The sequence below is a fragment of the Chelonia mydas genome, chromosome 1 (assembly GCF_015237465.2).
Source record: "Chelonia mydas isolate rCheMyd1 chromosome 1, rCheMyd1.pri.v2, whole genome shotgun sequence".
NCBI lineage: Eukaryota > Metazoa > Chordata > Testudines > Cheloniidae > Chelonia > Chelonia mydas.
The window spans coordinates 137562539-137580767 of NC_057849.1; the positions used below are offsets into that span (position 1 = coordinate 137562539).

Below are 18229 nucleotides of genomic sequence, written 5' to 3' on the forward strand. Positions count from 1 at the left end.
TGTGCCAAAAAATTAAAAATTCTGCACACAGTATTTTAAAATTCTACAAAATTGTGAATGTTTTATTTGTCAAAATAACATTATATGATCACACCAGATTCAATTATTTTGGTAATTTATTTCAAAATACCTGTCAGCAATCATGTCGGTAACAATACAGACAACAAAAGATTCCCCCAGCAGTAGCGAATTAAAGAAACCCCTATGACAACCCAGTTCCTGTTTCTCTGTTATCTTTTAGTTGGGTGCCTCAGTCTGGGTGTGTCACTCGTGTTAGCTGAGCACATCTTGGGGGAAAACTCCCCCCCTCTGGTCTCTAGACACCAACACCCTGCCCCCCAGAGCCCAGCCGCAGGGAGGCCCCACCCTCGCCCTGGCCCAGACACCTGCATCCTCCTACACCCTCAGAGCCCAGCCGCAGGGCCCCCTATCCCAGTCACCCGCATCCCCCTATGCTCCCACAGCCCAGGGATCCAGAGAGAGAAACAGCCTGATTCTGGGTCCTAGGTTTGTACAGAGTTTCTGGAATGCTGCCTCCTTCCTTCAGGGTGTTACAGGAATTGCAGCTGCCGGGAACCATCCAGCTCCGCGCGCGCATGCATGCATGCATGCATGCACACACGCACGCACCTCCCCAGGAGTGTCCTGTATTTGTAAGCTAGAGACCAGGGCTTTGCTGGGTCCAGCAGCCCCTAGTGGTGAAAAGCAGCTCTGCAGCACCAATTCTGCAGAGAAAAATGAAATGCTGCACAGAACATTAATTCTGCACAAATTCTGCATTGCACAGTGGTGCAGAATTCTCCCAGGAGTAACTACAAACATACAAGCTTCAGTCCCAAAGCACAGTCCCATCCTGTGCACTGAGTAAGCCAGGGGATCTTGTGGAAAAAACTGTATGTGAACATGAAACCAAAGGCCATATGTCAATGCATGTGCACAAGGAGACTGAATTAAGATTGCACAAGTAACCTTAATGTGGCATTTCCTAACTTTTAGTGCTTAAATTTGCAACCTTAATGCTTTTTTTAATGTAGGTTTTTAAAACTGTAAATACTTAATTTAAAAAAAAATTTTAAACCATTAAAATTAAAAAATGTCATCATCTGGAACAGTACTGTCCCTCAACTTGGGCCATCTGCAGGTTCAGACCCTTAGATCCATAGCAGAGTTCTCTACCACTTGAGCTAGAAGAGTATCTCGTAGCAGTAATATTGTGAACCTCTATGTGGACCAGCCATATAAGGGTGAATCAGACACTTTGCTTGTGGGTTTTACAGCTATTTACTGACAGCAGATGAATGTAGAGGCACAGGACTACTGGGTTCAATTTCAGGTTCTGATGGAGAGTATGCGCTTTAGTGTTGTTAGGCTCTGCTATGAGGCAAAAGGGTCTGTCGCTGTCTGCTCCTATCAATCCCACTTCCATCTATGAGCTTCTTCCCTCACCTTGTGACATTCTCTTCCCACACCATTTCTTACTACGTTGCGTTTAAGGCAGGTTGCTTCCGCCTTATCCTCGCAACCTGCGTGACAGCAGGGGGAGCATTGAGAGCACAAAAGAGGCAGTCTCCCTGCTTTCAGTTCTGGTGCCAACCACCTAGTGGCCCGCAGCAACCAGGAAGAGCTATTGTGGGAAAAATCTGGCTCAGCCCCTACATCTCTCGCATTCAGCATGCTTGGTACAGACAGAAGGTATTCAAAGGTTTATATCTTGATCATATGTGGAATTTTGGTAGGAACAGCAAAAGGCACATCCCTGACACTACGGCCACCCCTCTGCCAAATTTTAAGCTCTTGCTCCATAGCGTCTCAATAAAATGGTTATGAGAATTTTTTGGTGAGAGCAGTAAAACATTTTTCACTGTTCTTGTAAACTTTGAGCTGAGACTTGCAAAACAGTAAGTTCAACGTGAGGCAGACACCCAGCATGTAAACATTTAGTGTGAACTGTTAAAGTTAAAAGAAACTGAAAGCAGGGTGTTACAATGGAAATGTTTCAGAGTAGCAGCCGTGTTAGTCTGTATCCACAAAAAAAAAAGCTTATGCTCAAATAAATTTGTTAGTCTCTACGGTGCCACAAGTCCTCCTTTTCTTTTTTTAATGGAAATGTTAGACATCCTTAACTATAGGCAGCACTACCACTTCTGTGTATAAAGAACTGCAGTATATTTTAAGGCCCCAATACCGCAAAGACTTACTGGCATGCTTAACTTTAAGTACTCTATGTAGTCCAAGACACGGCTCGTAACGAGGATTGGGCCTTAAAGTGTATTGCAATATAATTATAGAATAATCAAAACTGAATACATGCTCAAAACTGTCAAGTGACATTCCAAATGTTCTTAACCTGGCAGAATTGTTCAGCATTATATAAACTAGAAAAAACTGCAACGGGTATTTGAATGTTTACATTCAGTAAGAGAATTAGATGGCTATAGCTGCATTTTGGGACAATTGTAATTAAAGTTATAACTAATGAGCTTGGAAAACGAACTACATATAAAGAGCTATCATTCATAAACCTTAGAAATGGTGGAAATGTAGCTACTCTTTTGACTGTTTGATCTTATGATATTAAATACATTTATATGCCATATAGAACAACCAGGAAGGAACTGTGAATTAAAGGGCTATAATTCCATCAAGGGGTTCTTATGACACCAACCAAAAAAGCAAAGTGCATGTAGTTTGTTTAGCAATTCAAATACTTTGATAGAATTGTAATCTTACAATTCATACTGCGATAGTTTAATTTACATAAGACACAGCAAACTTGTAACTTTTTGCTGCTCCACTACACTCAAACCCCAAAACAGTTTCTGCTAGTTGGGCTTTCTATAATACCTATCTATACCTACCACAGGTGCTATAGAAAACCCTAAGGGTATGTCTACATAACAAGCTGGATCCCACAGCAGTGAATCTCAGAGCCTGGATCTACAGACTCAGGCTTGCGGGGCTGGTACTATGGTGCTAAAAATAGCCATGTGATTGTGTGGACTTGGGCTCTGGAGCCAGCAACACCCCTCCCCTTCCCCCAGGCTTCAGAGCCCAGGCTCCTGCACAAGACTGAATGTCTCCACAGCTATTTTGAGCACTGTAGACCCAGGCTCTGAGACTCACTACCACAGGATCTTGCTTACTGTGTAACCATACTCTAAGAGACCTCCTTACTTCCGCAGAGACCATAGATCTCAGTTCCTAAACTGATACTTTAAAGACGCAGCACAGTAGAAGAATACAATGGGGGGGCAGCTTCTGTCTCTAACAGGTGAAATCTAAGGGTTTGGCTATATGGGAAAGTTGTACTGGTATAACTAAAAGTGTGTTTTAAACAGATTTAGCTAAATCAGTGTAAAAGGCTGTGTACACACTTTTATTTCACTCTAAACCAAGCTTATTTTGGATTAGTTTAAGTCAGTTACAAATTGGTTTAGAATAAATTAAAAGTGAGCCACTCAAACCAAAATGAGTGTTCACACAGGAGTTTGCACTGGTTTAACTAAATCAGTTTCAGACCAATTTAATTTAAACATGTGCAACTTTATTGTGTAGACAAGGCTTAAAATTCACAGGCATGACATCATACCTCATACTGTGAATAAAAAAAGATTTGGTGGGTGGAAGGGAGGACTTGGAATAAGTGAGGATAGCTGTATGATCTAACCTTGCAAAATTTACACAGGGTAAATAATTTTTTAACAAGCAAATAAACTACCATTCAATCACAATGGTTTAGACTGAGCAAGTAAATTTTGTGCTGGTGCTACTAAATAGTAATGGACATTTTGCAAAGCATGATTAATATAATAGGTTTGCGCATTCATCATTTGAATGCGCATGTTATGGTACATCATAAAGTAAAACTTTACAGAAATATGTTTCTGGTTTGCACTACTGAGGTGCTTATATTCTTAATAATTCCATAGGTTAGGCATTCACATCTTAAAGATGAATTCCTCTAAGTAAAGTGGTATTTATGGGGTGTCAGAAGTGCCGTGGTTCACACTGCAGTGCTATGCCTTTGTACATAGTAACATCGACACAGAGAAAGACAAGCAGTAAATTACTGCTGCAGCTTTCTGTGGCAGATAAAGGTCCTGTGAAATGGTGAAAAAAGCCTGCTGTACTTTCATAGGAATAGATACTGATCACAAGGGCAGTTGGGCAAAAACAGAACACAGACAATCTATTCTGCATCACCATTCTAAAAAACAACGCTGGTTATAATAAATGCCCTGTGGTTGTACTCACTGTGATCTTAAGAATTTTGATTTTGCAGAATAATTTTTTTCTTCCATCAACCCAGTCTGGTACCACTCAGAAGGCTAAGATAACACCTTATGTTGCACTAATGCAGCGAGGAGTAAGGAAGATTTTACATTTGGGCAAATGACAATGTAGGATATTTCCCTAGGACACAAATGAGTATTAGGAAGGGGAAACAGCTCATCTACTTCTGGCCCCCTTATTCTCTAGCCAACTGCCATAGGCATTATGGTCAACACCCCATGCAAGCCACTGGCAAACCTTTTCAGTGCAGCAGTAAAAGTAATCCCAGCAGTGCTTCCCCCAGGTCTGCCCAATAGAACCTTGCCTTAGCTAATACTGTTCATTTTCTTAGAGCAGAGAATCTGCAAGACACTCAGGCTCCCTTCAGCAGTGCCAATCAAGACAGAATTATGAATTCCATGCCAGATGTGTGTATTACTAATTGAATATATTTTAAATATTATGTAAACACCTACTTATGAAAAACATTCCCTTAACTATTAGCAGGGGTGGGTATGTGGTGGAGGGTGAGGGAGTGGAATGTTTCATTTTCATATGTCTACAACTTCCACATGTAACGTAAACATTTTCAATTTCATCTGGATTTGAAAAATTGTACGGATTACAGAAAAAGGAAGTTATTAAAATGTGTGTGAAAAGAAATAAGAGATACATTTGTTGGCTGAACTTTAGAGGGCTCTCAATTAAATTCGTTACTTATATGATTCATTGGAGGGTGATAGTTCTTCCTCATGGATGGGCCTATTTAGATTATGTTAGGAGGACTTTTTATTCCATCACCTTGTTCTTCAAAGACAGATTTATCAAGTTTGAAGTGAGACAATTCAAGGGAGGTTTTCTATGTTCATGTAAGGTCTAATATGTTTCAAATTGCACAGCAAGATGAGCTTAAATTCAGTCTTGGAACTCATTAGAATGTTGGCTGAATAGTGTCATCCAAATGTCCTAGCCAATATCTTATAATCTTGACATCCTACATTACAATTCTGCTCACAGCCAAAATAAGGTTAGTTAGATGACATGAGATGTCTGGTTCTGGGAAGGAAAATGTGCAGTATGTGCACTCAGGTTAAAGAAGAAACAGTGATTACTAAGCCCCTCACATTTGGATATGTCAAGTTTAGTCTTTTCACAGGCAACTGAGAGACCTGACCAGATTGCAAACAACTTTTTTTTTTTAAATGGATTGTTTGTTATTTAAGTGACAGATAAAAGAGAAATAAAACTGGCCATATCCTCAGCAGAATAACAAATGCTGATTTGTTAGCTGCTCAGTCATTGAAAAAAATCCCTGAAAATAAATCTCGGCAGCAGAAAACCTGCCTTTTATTGGACTTTTCATCAAACTGAATCCTTAATAGATTGTTTTAATGCTCAATAAATAAAATTAAATGACTGAGCATATCCTGATTCATTCTAAAGATTCCAGGTTAGTATTTTAGTTCCCAGTCCCGATATTTAAATCAAAAGCATAACTTCCAACAGCTTCAATGGCACAAGATCAAGTCCTCAGAAGGTGTATAGAATCGATCTGACAAGCAATCTCCGTATGCAGAACTACTTGCAGGTTCTAAGCTTTTGGTTCTAAGCGTAAACTTTTGTAAATGGTGCCCAATCCAAGAAACTGATCTGTGTTTAAATGCCACTTGGTGTGGAGTATGCGCATATTCCTGCAGGTAAAGCTTTCAAGCAGATCAAATTACAACATAATCATAAGGGGCAAAAAATCTAAACTGACACAACACAAACAAAAAAACAATAAAAAACTCTTTTGAATTGTTTTAAAACATATTACCCTCTGAAAGGTTAGCATGTACAAAGCAAATGAAGACTGTGTGCCTACACAGTACGTAAGAGTTACTTACTTCTCCCATCACTTCAATGATGTCACCAACTTTTAACTCCAGCTCATCGTCATTCTGAGGCATGTAACTGAAAGCCACCTGACATCTTCTCCTCCTATTTCTCTCCCCTAGATGGAGATGAAAGAATAGAGCAAAATATTTAGATGAAAATTTAAATAAAATAAGGCTTCCTGAACAAACAACCCAGCTACACTGTGGCCCTGAACACACTCCATGGGACAGCACTGAAGATGAATTGCACTGTTCTAAATGAGCACTATTCAAAACTTTTTGAATGTTTGCAATCCCTAATAAATGTGCCTAGGATCGGTTTACAAAAAAAAGATGAATATTTAGATTTTTTCAGAGGACCACAGAGCATATTATTCCTTCAAACTATTTTTGTCTTTTGATGTAAATTGATACAATGAGATATTCAGGTAAGAATAAATGGTCTTTCTTCTTCTTCTACTACTACTACTACTGCTTGCTCTCTCTCTCTCTTTTTTAAATATCAGTGCACCAGTAGGCTCATCTTCCGTAGATATATATTTTTAAATGGCATACTTGTGCACTATTCTAAATTTAGGGTGTTGATTTAAATGCAGCCAGGTAAATGGGACGATTCAGTTTTGGAATATTGCTTGCTAAACAAACAGCTCAGTATCTATCGATATTTGGACTTTTTTGTGGAACTGAGAGGGAAAGAGAAAACTTTCTGTAATTTACCTGCTGAAACATCCTACCCACCCTCTTCTGGTTAAAGAACCACCTAGCAAAACGAAGAATAGTAACAGCATTTTGCATGTGGGCATGATGGAGGTAGAGTGATAGAAACCAATTAAAATACAGCTCCCTCTGTCATAAATAAGGAAATTTCTTGTTCAGATGCCTTGCAATGCAGGAACCATACCAAATACCATATAAAAAAACTGTCAATATATTTCTTCACTTCATGAGTAATTTGTTTACTTACAAACTGAAATATTAAATCTCCTCAAATTCGCACACACAAATCAGGTGTGTCTTCATAATTACTGTCCAAATGCCCCTAGACTTCCATTACAAAAAAAGTCATGCAGTCAGTATGATGTTTACTCTACAAAAATACTCATTGACCGTACTAGAAATGCTCCTTAGGACAAATGAATGAGAAAAGTCATATCATTGATGATTCTCTTTTTTTCAGTTTGGAAAGCTGGTCTTTAAAAAGAAGAAAAGGCAGGGGGAAGTCCCACGCAGACAAATTTGAAAGGCAATTTTACCTTCACTAGATGACTTAGCTTTTAAATTTTCCCATCTTGGGCTTTAGGAGAAAGTTTCCCTTGTCTTTGAGGTATAGTATAAACAGCAGATGACTATTTGAATTTTAAAAAAATAAAAATATATTTTAATGCAGTTGACCTATCTATCTCATAAAATGTTAAGTTTATTTTTCTTCACTTACACAAAAATGTTAAGTTTATTTTTCTTCACTTATACAAATAAAAAGTATTGTGTGACGATGATGATTTCATTAGAGTGATTTCTGGGCGGTATCCTAATAAATACATTCTGTATAGAATGCCTTCAGGACTGTGCAAAAATTAGAGGCTGCAAATAAAAAACAGACTTTTTTCTAAAGATAAACATACTCATTGTATGAATATCAGCACTTACAAAGTGGTAACTGTTGACTGATTTGACAGACTGAAGTACGTCAGTTGCCATGGTATTTTATAATCAACATTGGGTGACTCAAGGATAAATGATTTTGACATTTCTAAGGGCTGGTCTACACCAATGCGAGGAGCCTAGGTAACAAAATGGAGGAACTAGAGCTACTGGTGCAGGAAGTGAAACCAGATATTATAGGGGTAACAGAAACATGGTGGAATAGTAGTCATGACTGGACTACAGGTATTGAAGGGTATGTGCTGTTTAGGAAAGACAGAAATAAAGGTAAAGGTGGTGGAGTAGCATTGTATATCAATGATGAAGTAGAATGTAAAGAAATAAGAAGCAATGGAATGGATAAGACAGAGTTCTTCTGGGCAAAAATTACATTGGGGAAGAAAACTATTAGAGCCTCCCCTGGGATAGTGTTTGGGGTGTGCTATAGACCACCAGGATCTAATTTGGATGTGGATATGGATAGAGTCCTTTTTAATGTTTTTAATAAAGTAAATACTAAGGGAAACTGCGTAATCATGGGAGACTTTAACTTCCCAGATATAGACTGGAGGACGAGAGCTAGTAATAATAAGAGAGAGGGCTCAGATTTTCCTAGATGTGATAGCTGATGGATTCCTTCATCAAGTAGCTGCTGAACCAACTAAAGGGGATGCCATTTTAGATTTGGTTTTGGTGAGTAGTGAGGACCTCATAGAAGAAATGGTTGTAGGGGATAATCTTGGTTCAAGTGATCATGAGCTAATTCAGTTCAAACTGAACGGAAGGATTAACAAAAATAAATCTGCTACTAGGGTTTTTGATTTCAAAAGGGCTGACTTTCAAAAATTAAGGAAATTAGTTAGGGAGGTGGATTGGACTGAAGAACTTACGGATCTAAAGGCAGAGGAGGCCTGGGATTACTTCAAGTCAAAGCTGCAGAAGCTATCGGAAGCCTGCATCCCAAGAAAGGGGAAAAAATTCATAGGCAGGAGTTGTAGACCAAGCTGGATGAGCGAGCATCTCACAGAGGTGATTAAGAAAAAGCAGAAAGCATACAGGGAGTGGAAGATGGGAGGGATCAGCAAAGAAAGCTACCTTATTGAGGTCAGAACATGTAGGGGTAAAGTGAGAAAGGCTGAAAGTCAAGTAGAGTTGGACCTTGCAAAGGGAATTAAAACCAATAGTAAAAGGTTCTATAGCCATATAAATAAGAAGAAAACAAAGAAAGAAGAAGTGGGACCGCTAAACACTGAGGATGGAGTGGAGGTCAAGGATAATCTAGGAATGGCCCAATATCTAAACAAATACTTTGCCTCAGTCTTTAATAAGGCTAATGAGGATCTTAGGGATAATGGTAGCATGACAAATGGGAATGAGGATATGGAGGTAGACATTACCATATCTGAGGTAGAAGCGAAACTCAAACAGCTTAATGGGACTAAATCGGGGGGCCCCAGATAATCTTCATCCAAGAATATTACAGGAATTGGCACCCGAAATGGCAAGCCCATTAGCAAGAATTTTTAATGAATCTGTAAACTCAGGGGTTGTACCGTATGATTGGAGAATTGCTAACATAGTTCCTATTTTTAAGAAAGGGAAAAAAAGTGATCCGGGTAACTACAGGCCTTTTAGTTTGACATCTGTAGTATGCAAGGTCTTGGAAAAAATTTTGAAGGAGAAAGTAGTTAAGGACATTGAAGTCAATGGTAAATGGGACAAAATACAACATGGTTTTAAAAAAGGTAGATCGTGCCAAACCAACCTGATCTCCTTCTTTGAGAAAGTAACAGATTTTTTAGACAAAGGAAACGCAGTGGATCTAATTTACCTAGATTTCAGTAAGGTGTTTGATACAGTGCCACATGGGGAATTATTAGTTAAATTGGAAAAGATGGGGATCAATATGAAAATTGAAAGGTGGATAAGGAATTGGTTAAAGGGGAGACTACAATGGGTCATACTGAAAGGTGAACTGTCAAGCTGGAGGGAGGTTACCAGTGGAGTTCCTCAAAGATCAGTTTTGGGACCAATCTTATTTAATCTTTTTATTACTGACTTCGGAACAAAAAGTGGTTGTGTGCTAATAAAGTTTGCAGATGATTCAAAGCTGGGAGGTATTGCCAATTTAGAGAAGGACTGGGATATCCTACAGGAGGATCTGGATGACCTTGTAAACTGGAGTAATAGTAATAGGATGAAATTTAATAGTGAGAAGTATAAGGTTATGCATTTAGGGATTAATAACAAGAATTTTAGTTATAAGCTAGGGACGCATCAATTAGAAGTAACGGAGGAGGAGAAGGACCTTGCAGTATTGGTTGATCATAGGATGACTATGAGCCGCCAATGTGATATGGCCGTGAAAAAAGCTAATGAGGTCTTGGGATGCATCAGGAGAGGTATTTCCAGTAGAGATAAGGAGGTTTTAGTACCGTTTTACAAGGCACTGGTGAGACCTCACCTGGAATACTGTGTGCAGTTCTGGTCTACCATGTTTAAGAAGGATGAATTCAAACTGGAACAGGTACAGAGAAGGGCTACTAGGATGATCCGAGGAATGGAAAACTTGTCTTATGAAAGGAGACTCAAGGAGCTTGGCTTGTTTAGCCTAACCAAAAGAAGGTTGAGGGGAGATATGATTGCTCTCTATAAATATATCAGAGGGATAAATACCGGAGAGGGAGAGGAATTATTTAAGCTCAGTACCAGTGTGGACACAAGAACAAATGGATATAAACTGGCCACCAGGAAGTTTAGACTTGAAATTAGACGAGGGTTTCTAACCATCAGAGGAGTGAAGTTTTGGAATAGCCTTCCAAGGGAAGCAGTGGGGGCAAAAGATCTATCTGGATTTAAGATTAAACTCAATAAGTTTATGGAGGAGATGGTGTGATGGGATAACATGATTTTGGTAATTAATTGATCTTTAAATATTCATGGTAAATAGGCCTAATGGCCTGTGATGGGATGCTAGATGGGGTGGGATCTGAGTTACCCAGGAAAGAATGTTCTGTAGTATCTGGCTGGTGAATCTTGCCCATATGCTCATGGTTTAGCTGATCGCCATATTTGGGGTCAGGAAGGAATTTTCCTCCAGGGCAGTTTTTCGCCTTCCTCTGTAGCATGGGGCACGGGTCACTTGCTGGAGGATTCTCTGCTCCTTGAAGTCTTTAAACCATGATTTGAGGACTTCAATAGCTCAGACAGGTGAGAGGTTTTTCGCAGGAGTGGGTTGGTGAGATTCTGTGGCCTGCGTTGTGCAGGACTAGATGATCTTAATGGTCCCTTCTGACCTTAATATCTATGAATTTAAGTCGATCTAAGTTACGCTAGTTTAGTTACGCAAGTTACATAACTGAAGTCGACATAAGTTAGATCGACTTACAGCGGTGCCTACACCGCGCTATGTCGACGGGAGAGCGCTCAGGGAGGTGGAGTACAGATGTCAGCAGGAGAGCACTCTCCCATCAACGTAGCGTGTCTTCACCAAACCTGCTAAATTGACACCACTGAATCAATTGCAGCGGTGCTGATTTAGCCAGTAGTGTACACGTGGCCTAAGAGAATAAGAAATCGGTGCAGCACTGGATACTACTGATAGTGAATCTCTCTTTTTTTTGCGTATTTACTTATGATGATATTTTTGTGTGATTGCTATAAAAGTGTGTCTTCCCTGGATCTTCAAGGTGAATTGACTTGTTTTAAACAAAAAGATTGATATCCATGTAAAAGGAACATGAAGACATTAAGCCTCAAATCAAGGTACACTTACAAACTCCAGGAATCCCTCAGATGTTTTCTAAATTTGGAAGTTTAGCTACCGGGGTTGAGAGGAAGGCCTTTTCTACAACTACACAACCAGTCTCTCCTCTTACACTATCTCCTCTGGTCAGCATTACTTGGTCAGCAGCTCACTCTCACTCACTGTGCACATGTATACCTCATGCAAGCTGTCCAGTTTTAGACAGGCTCAACTGGTCTTATTTTACTCCCAAGAACAGAGCTGGTCAAAATTTTTCACACACAACTTATTTTGGGGGGAAATGTAAATTTGTGTCAATTTCATCAAATTGTTTCAGGTGGGGAAAGAAAACTAATAAAATCTGAAAAAAAAACTAATAAAACATTTCACATCAAATAAAACGAAACATTTGAATTTTTCTGTATGAAATGATGTTTTGTTTCAAAACTTCTTACTACCACAAAGATGTAATCACTTTATTGTAATCTCTTTGGAACTGGGACTGTTGTTTTGTTGTGCGTTTGTACAGCACCTAGCAGAATGGGATCCTCGTCAATGACTGGGGGCTCCTAGGTGCTAAGGTAATATACATAAATACATTTTTAAAAAGTATACTTAGGGTCCTTAATACGTCTCCTAAGGCTGATCAGGACTTGCTCAATGAGCAAGAAAACAACATGACAGAACAAGGAGTAATGGTCTCAAGTTGCAGTGGGGGAGGTTTAGGTTGGATATTAGGAAAAACTTTTTCACTAGGAGGGTGATGAAGCACTGGAATGGGTTACCCAGGGAGGTGGTGGAATTTCCTTCCTTCGAGGTTTTTAAGGTCAGGCTTGACAAAGCTCTGGCTGGGATGATTTAGTTGGGGATTGGTCCTGCTTTGAGCAGGAGGTTGGACTAGATGACCTCCTGAGGTCCTTTCCAACCCTGATATCCTATGATTCTATGGGAGATCCTCTAATAATGTGATGCAAGTCTTAGTACAAGAGAAGGACGAGTGAAAGGAAGCTCCTTCAATGCTGCAGTCCAGCAGGTAAAAAAGATATACAAAAGTCATGGGGTGAAGGAGGAAAGATATACAGTATATGTTTAGAAACATTCCTAGTGGCTTCAGTAATTATCCATCCAACACAGCTTCAATGTGTGTGAAATGGGTCCACTCTACAATGCAATAGGGACAGTGTAGAATAAACAAGGAGCTATAACCCCCATCCATCCAATATACTGTCTTCTCTACTGCTATTTTCTTAATCCTGCTCTTGTGAGAAAGATAGAGGAAAAGAGACAAGGGGCAAATGCTTTGAAATCCACTTCATGTCACAGCAAAACTAGAAAAAGTTAAAAATAAAATGAGTGCAACTCCATTGATTTCAGCTCCATTGACAGCAGAGCATTAGGCACATGGAGAATCCAAGAAAACGGTGGGCAGAGGGGAATCTTAATAGTGAAAAATCTCCTACATTTTAAAATTTAGGAACAAACAGCAAGTGAGTAAAGCACAGAACAAAGAGCCTTCTCTTCTCTGCTCGACCACCTAGTCACTGTGTGGCTTTGAGGATCCATAAGATCTTTGGGCCTCTATTTCCCCATTTGTAAATAGGAGAAATTGTATTTTCCTCTCTCCCTCATTTATTGTGAGCCTAACTTAATATTTGTAAAACTCCGAGATCCCAAAAATTTTACAGAAGTACGAAGTATAACAACTATGGGGATCATGACAAGAAAAGGAGTACTTGTGGCACCTTAGAGACTAACACATTTATTTGAGCATAAGCTTTTGTGAGCTACAGCTCACTTCATTGGATGCATGCAGTGGAAAATACAGTAGGGAGATTTATATACACAGAGAACATGAAATAATGGGTGTTACCATACACACTGTAACGAGAGTGATCAGATAAGGTGAGCTATTACCAGCAGGAGAGGAAAAAAAAAAACCTTTTGTAGTGATAATCAAGGTGGGCCATTTCCAGCAGTTGATAAGAACGTGTCAGGAACAGTAGGGGGGAAAATAAACATGGGGAAATAGTTTTACTTTGTGTAATGACACATCCACTTCCAGTCTTTATTCAAGCCTAAGTTAATGGTGTCCAGTTTGCTAATTAATTCCAATTCAGCAGTCTCTCGTTGGAGTCTGTTTTTGAAGTTTTTTTGTTGAAGAATTGCCACTTTTAGGTCTGTAATTGAGTGACCGAAGAGACTGACGTGTTCTCCGACTGGTTTTTGAATGTTATAATTCTTGACGTCTGATTTGTGTCCATTTATTCTTTTACGTAGAGACTGTCCAGTTTGGCCAATGTACATGGCAGAGGGGCATTGCTGGCACATGATGGCATATATCACATTAGTAGATGTGCAGGTGAACGAGCCTCTGATAGTGTGGCTGATGCGATTAGGCCCTATAATTGTGTCCCCTGAATAGATATGTGGACACAGTTGGCAACGGGCTTTGTTGCAAGGATAGGGTTCTGGGTTAGTGTTTTTGTTGTGTTGTGTGTGGTGGCTGGTGAGTGAGTATTTGCTTCAGGTTGGGGGGCTGTCTGTCCGCAAGGACTGGCCTGTCTCCCAAGATCTGTGAGAGTGATGGGTCATCCTTCAGGATAGGTTGTAGATCCTTGATAATGCTCCTTGATGGAGAGGTTTTAGTTGGGGGCTGAAGGTGATGGCTAGTGGCATTCTGTTATTTTCTTTGTTGGGCCTGTCCTTTAGTAGGTAACTTCTCGGTACTCTTCTGGCTCTGTCAATCTGTTTCTTCACTTCAGCAGGTGGGCACTGTAGTTGTAAGAATGCTTGATAGAGACCTTGTAGGTGTTTGTCTCTGTCTGAGGGGTTGGAGTAAATGCGGTTGTATCGTAGAGCTTGGCTGTAGATAATGGATCATGTGGTGTGTTCAGGATGAAAGCTGGAGGCATGTAGGTAAGTATAGCAGTCAGTAGGTTTCCGGTGTAGGGTGGTGTTTATGTGACCATCACTTATTAGCACCGTATTGTCCAGGAAATGGATCTCTTGAGTGGACTGGTCCAGGCCGAGGTTGATGGTGGGATGGAAATTGTTGAAATCATGGTGGAATTCCTCAAGGGCTTCTTTTCCATGGGTCCAGATGATGATGTCATCAATGTAGTGCAAGTAGAATTGGGGCATTAGGGGACGAGAGCTGAGGAAGCGTTGTTCTAAGTCAGCCATAAAAAAGTTGACATACTGTGAGGCCATGTGGGTACCCATAGCAGTGCCACTGACTTGAAGGTATACAGTGTCCCCAAATGCGAAATAGTTATGGGTGAGAACAAAAAGTTCAGCCACCAGGTTTGCTGTGACATTATCGGGGATACTGTTCCTGACGGCTTCTAGTCCATCTTTGTGTGGAATGTTGGTGTAGAGGGCTTCTACATCCATAGTGGCCAGGATGGTGTTTTCAGGAAGATCACCGATGGATTGTAGTTTCCTCAGGAAGTCAGTGGTGTCTCGAAGATAGCTGGGACTGCTGGTGGCGTAGGGCCTGAGGAAGGAGTCTACATAGCCAGACAGTCCTGCTCTCAGGGTGCCAAATCCTGAAATGATGGGGCGTCCAGGATTTCCAGGTTTATGGATCTTGGGTAGCAGATAGAATACCCCTGGTTGGGGTTCTACGGGTGTGTCTGTGCGGATTTGTTCTTGTGCTTTTTCAGGGAGTTTCTTGAGCAGATGGTGTAGTTTCTTTTGGTAACCCTCAGTGGGATCAGAGAGTAATGGCTTGCAGAATGTGGTGTTGGGAGAGCTGCCTAGCAGCCTCTTGTTCATAATCCAACCTGTTCATGATGACAACAGCACCTCCTTTGTCAGCCTTTTTGATTATGATGTCAGAGTTGTTTCTGAGGCTGTGGATGGCATTGTGTTCTGCACGGCTGAGGTTATGCGGCAAGCGATGCTGCTTTTCCACAATTTCAGCGCGTGCACGTCGGCGGAAGCACTCTATGTAGAAGTCCAGTCTGTTGTTTTGACCTTCAGGAGGAGTCCACCCAGATTCCTTCTTTTTGTAGTCTTGGTAGGAAGATCTCTGTGGGTTAGTATGTTGTTCAGAGGTGTGTTGGAAATATTCCTTGAGTCGGAAAGGTCGAAAATAGGATTCTAGGTCACCACAGAACTGTATCATGTTCGTGGGGGTGGAGGGGTAGAAGGAGAGGCCCCGAGATAGGACAGATTCTTCTGCTGGGCTAAGAGTATAGCTGGGCAGATTAACAACATTGCTGGGTGGGTTAAGGGAACCACTGTGGTGGCCCCTTGTGGCATGTAGTAGTTTAGATAGTTTAGTGTCCTTTTTCTTTTGTAGAGAAGCAAAGTATGTGTTGTAAATGGCTTGTCTAGTTTTTGTAAAGTCCAGCCACGAGGAAGGTTGTGTGGAAGGTTGTTTTTTATGAAAGTATCCAGTTTTGAGAGCTCATTCTTAATCTTTCCCTGTTTGCTGTAGAAGATGTTGATCAGGTGGTTCCACAGTTTATTTGAGAGTGTGTGGCACAAGCTGTCAGCATAGTCTGTGTGGTATGTAGACTGTAATGGATTTTTTACCTTCAGTCCTTTTGGTATGATGTCCATCTGTTTGCATTTGGAAAGGAAGATGATGTCTGTCTGTATCTGTACGAGTTTTTTCATGAAGTTGATAGATTTCCACTCCACACTATCAGAGGCTCGTTCACCTGCACATCTACCAATGTGATATATGCCATCATGTGCCAGCAATGACCCTCTGCCATGTACATTGGCCAAACTGGACAGTCTCTGCGTAAAAGAATAAATGGACACAAATCAGATGTCAAGAATTATAACATTCAAAAACCAGTCAGAGAACACTTTGATCTCTTCGGTCACTCGATTACAGACCTAAAAGTAGCAATTCTTCAACAAAAAAACTTCAAAAACAGACTCCAACGAGAGACTGCTGAATTGGAATTAATTTGCAAACTGGACACCATTAACTTAGGCTTGAATAAAGACTGGAAGTGGATGTGTCATTACACAAAGTAAAACTATTTCCCCATGTTTATTTCACACACACACACACACACACACACACACACACACACACGCACGTTCCTCAGACGTTCTTGTCAACGGCTGGAAATGGCCCACCTTGATTATCACTACAAAAGATTTTTTTTCTCTCCTGCTGGTAATAGCTCACCTTGTCTGATCACTCTCGTTACAGTGTGTATGGTAACACCCATTGTTTCATGTTCTCTGTGTATATAAAATCCCCCACTGTATTTTCCACTGCATGCATCTGATGAAGTGAGCTGTAGCTCAAGAAAGCTTATGCTCAAATGAATGTGTTAGTCTCTAAGGTGCCACAAGTACTCCTTTTCTTTTTGCGGATACAGACTAACACAGCTGCTACTCTGAAACATATGGGGATCATGAACTTACAGTTCCATTCTCAGACATATTCACAGCAGTTACAAAGTACATTAAGGCATGAAAGCAGCATGATACCAAACAAGAAAGATCAACCCACAGCATTCAATATTCCCAACTGTTCAAAGTTCCTCAAATTAGTCTCCGGGTTCTCTCAATTCTCTCTCGCTCCCTGGATCCCTCTGTAAAGAAATGTCGAAATGGAGAACAGCGAGGAATGGAAGATGAGAGAGAGACTATAACCCAGTTCTTCTCTTTCTTCTAATGCAGTTGTTAACAGAAGCAGCAGTTCACTCTTTTGATTTCAACAAGGGGACACGTAATCAGCCAGGCCCCACGAACAGCTAACTGCTTATGTACACGTTTAGAGTCCTTGGGGACAGCATACCAGCAGCGCTAAGAACTATATACAGCAGAAGTGTTGTTTTTGTTTTGTACAGTGTGATGAACCAACTTGGGTAGTTCAAGCAGAACCCAACAGGTTCTACTAGATCACTATGAAAACAGAGCTGATTCACAGAGAGTTCAGAGTCAACAAGCAGCACACATACAGGAGTTGTTAGCAAAGATAAAGATATTTTCATAAAATTCCCATGCCAGTCACCCTCCTGAGTTTTTTGTTTCTGTCTAATTAGTACACGTTTCTCAACACAGCATGTTCAGGAATCATGAATACCCCCTGGAATGGCTTATAGACAGTTAAGACAAAATATCAGTCCTGAGGCTCTGTCTGCCCTGTCCCCCCTAATATTCCCACCTACTATCAAACTTGTACTGAAATTATTGCTAACTGCTGTGTGTTGTGAAATGCATTAAAGACACACTGTGAAATTAAAATGTATTGTACTTGACTAGTCAATGTGCAGTTAAATTTTAAACCATTTTCTTACTAAAATTATGATTACAGAAGTAGCTGCAACCATTGCAGCAATTAAAGTTGCATAAAGTTTTCATTCTAATACCATTTTTGGTCCTTCAACTTGATGAAAATTTCACCATTTGGATGAAAATTTCCCACTTTTGTTTTTAAGTTTTGGCATAAACAGTTCAGCCAGTTCTGGGTGCAGGTGGGTAGGAGGAGGTGAACAAGGCACCTTTCCCATTTTAAAAGTACTAGAATTTTTGAACAGCACATGAATCAAACTGCCCATGCTTTGAAATGCTAAATTTTCTCTGGCTATAGTTGTAATAGCAAAGTAGCATCTTTCACTGTTTTAAAAGAAACTGGTTTTCACTGGACAAGGTTATAAACCTTTAAAAAAATCACATATCTATTATATGCAGTCAATATTTAAAAATACAGTGTGCA

General features: G+C 40.3%; 1 protein-coding gene across 11 annotated transcripts in view; it reads right to left on the bottom strand.

Moving 5' to 3' along the window:
• Window positions 1-18229, bottom strand: part of SH3KBP1 (SH3 domain containing kinase binding protein 1) — a 352898-nt gene that overhangs the window by 155847 nt on the left and 178822 nt on the right. For all 11 annotated transcript variants that reach the window (XM_043537957.1, XM_037901491.2, XM_043537958.1 and 8 more), the window contains one exon: window positions 6159-6265. In XM_043537957.1, the coding sequence (XP_043393892.1) occupies window positions 6159-6265 (107 nt within the window). The remainder of the gene's footprint in view (window positions 1-6158; window positions 6266-18229) is intronic.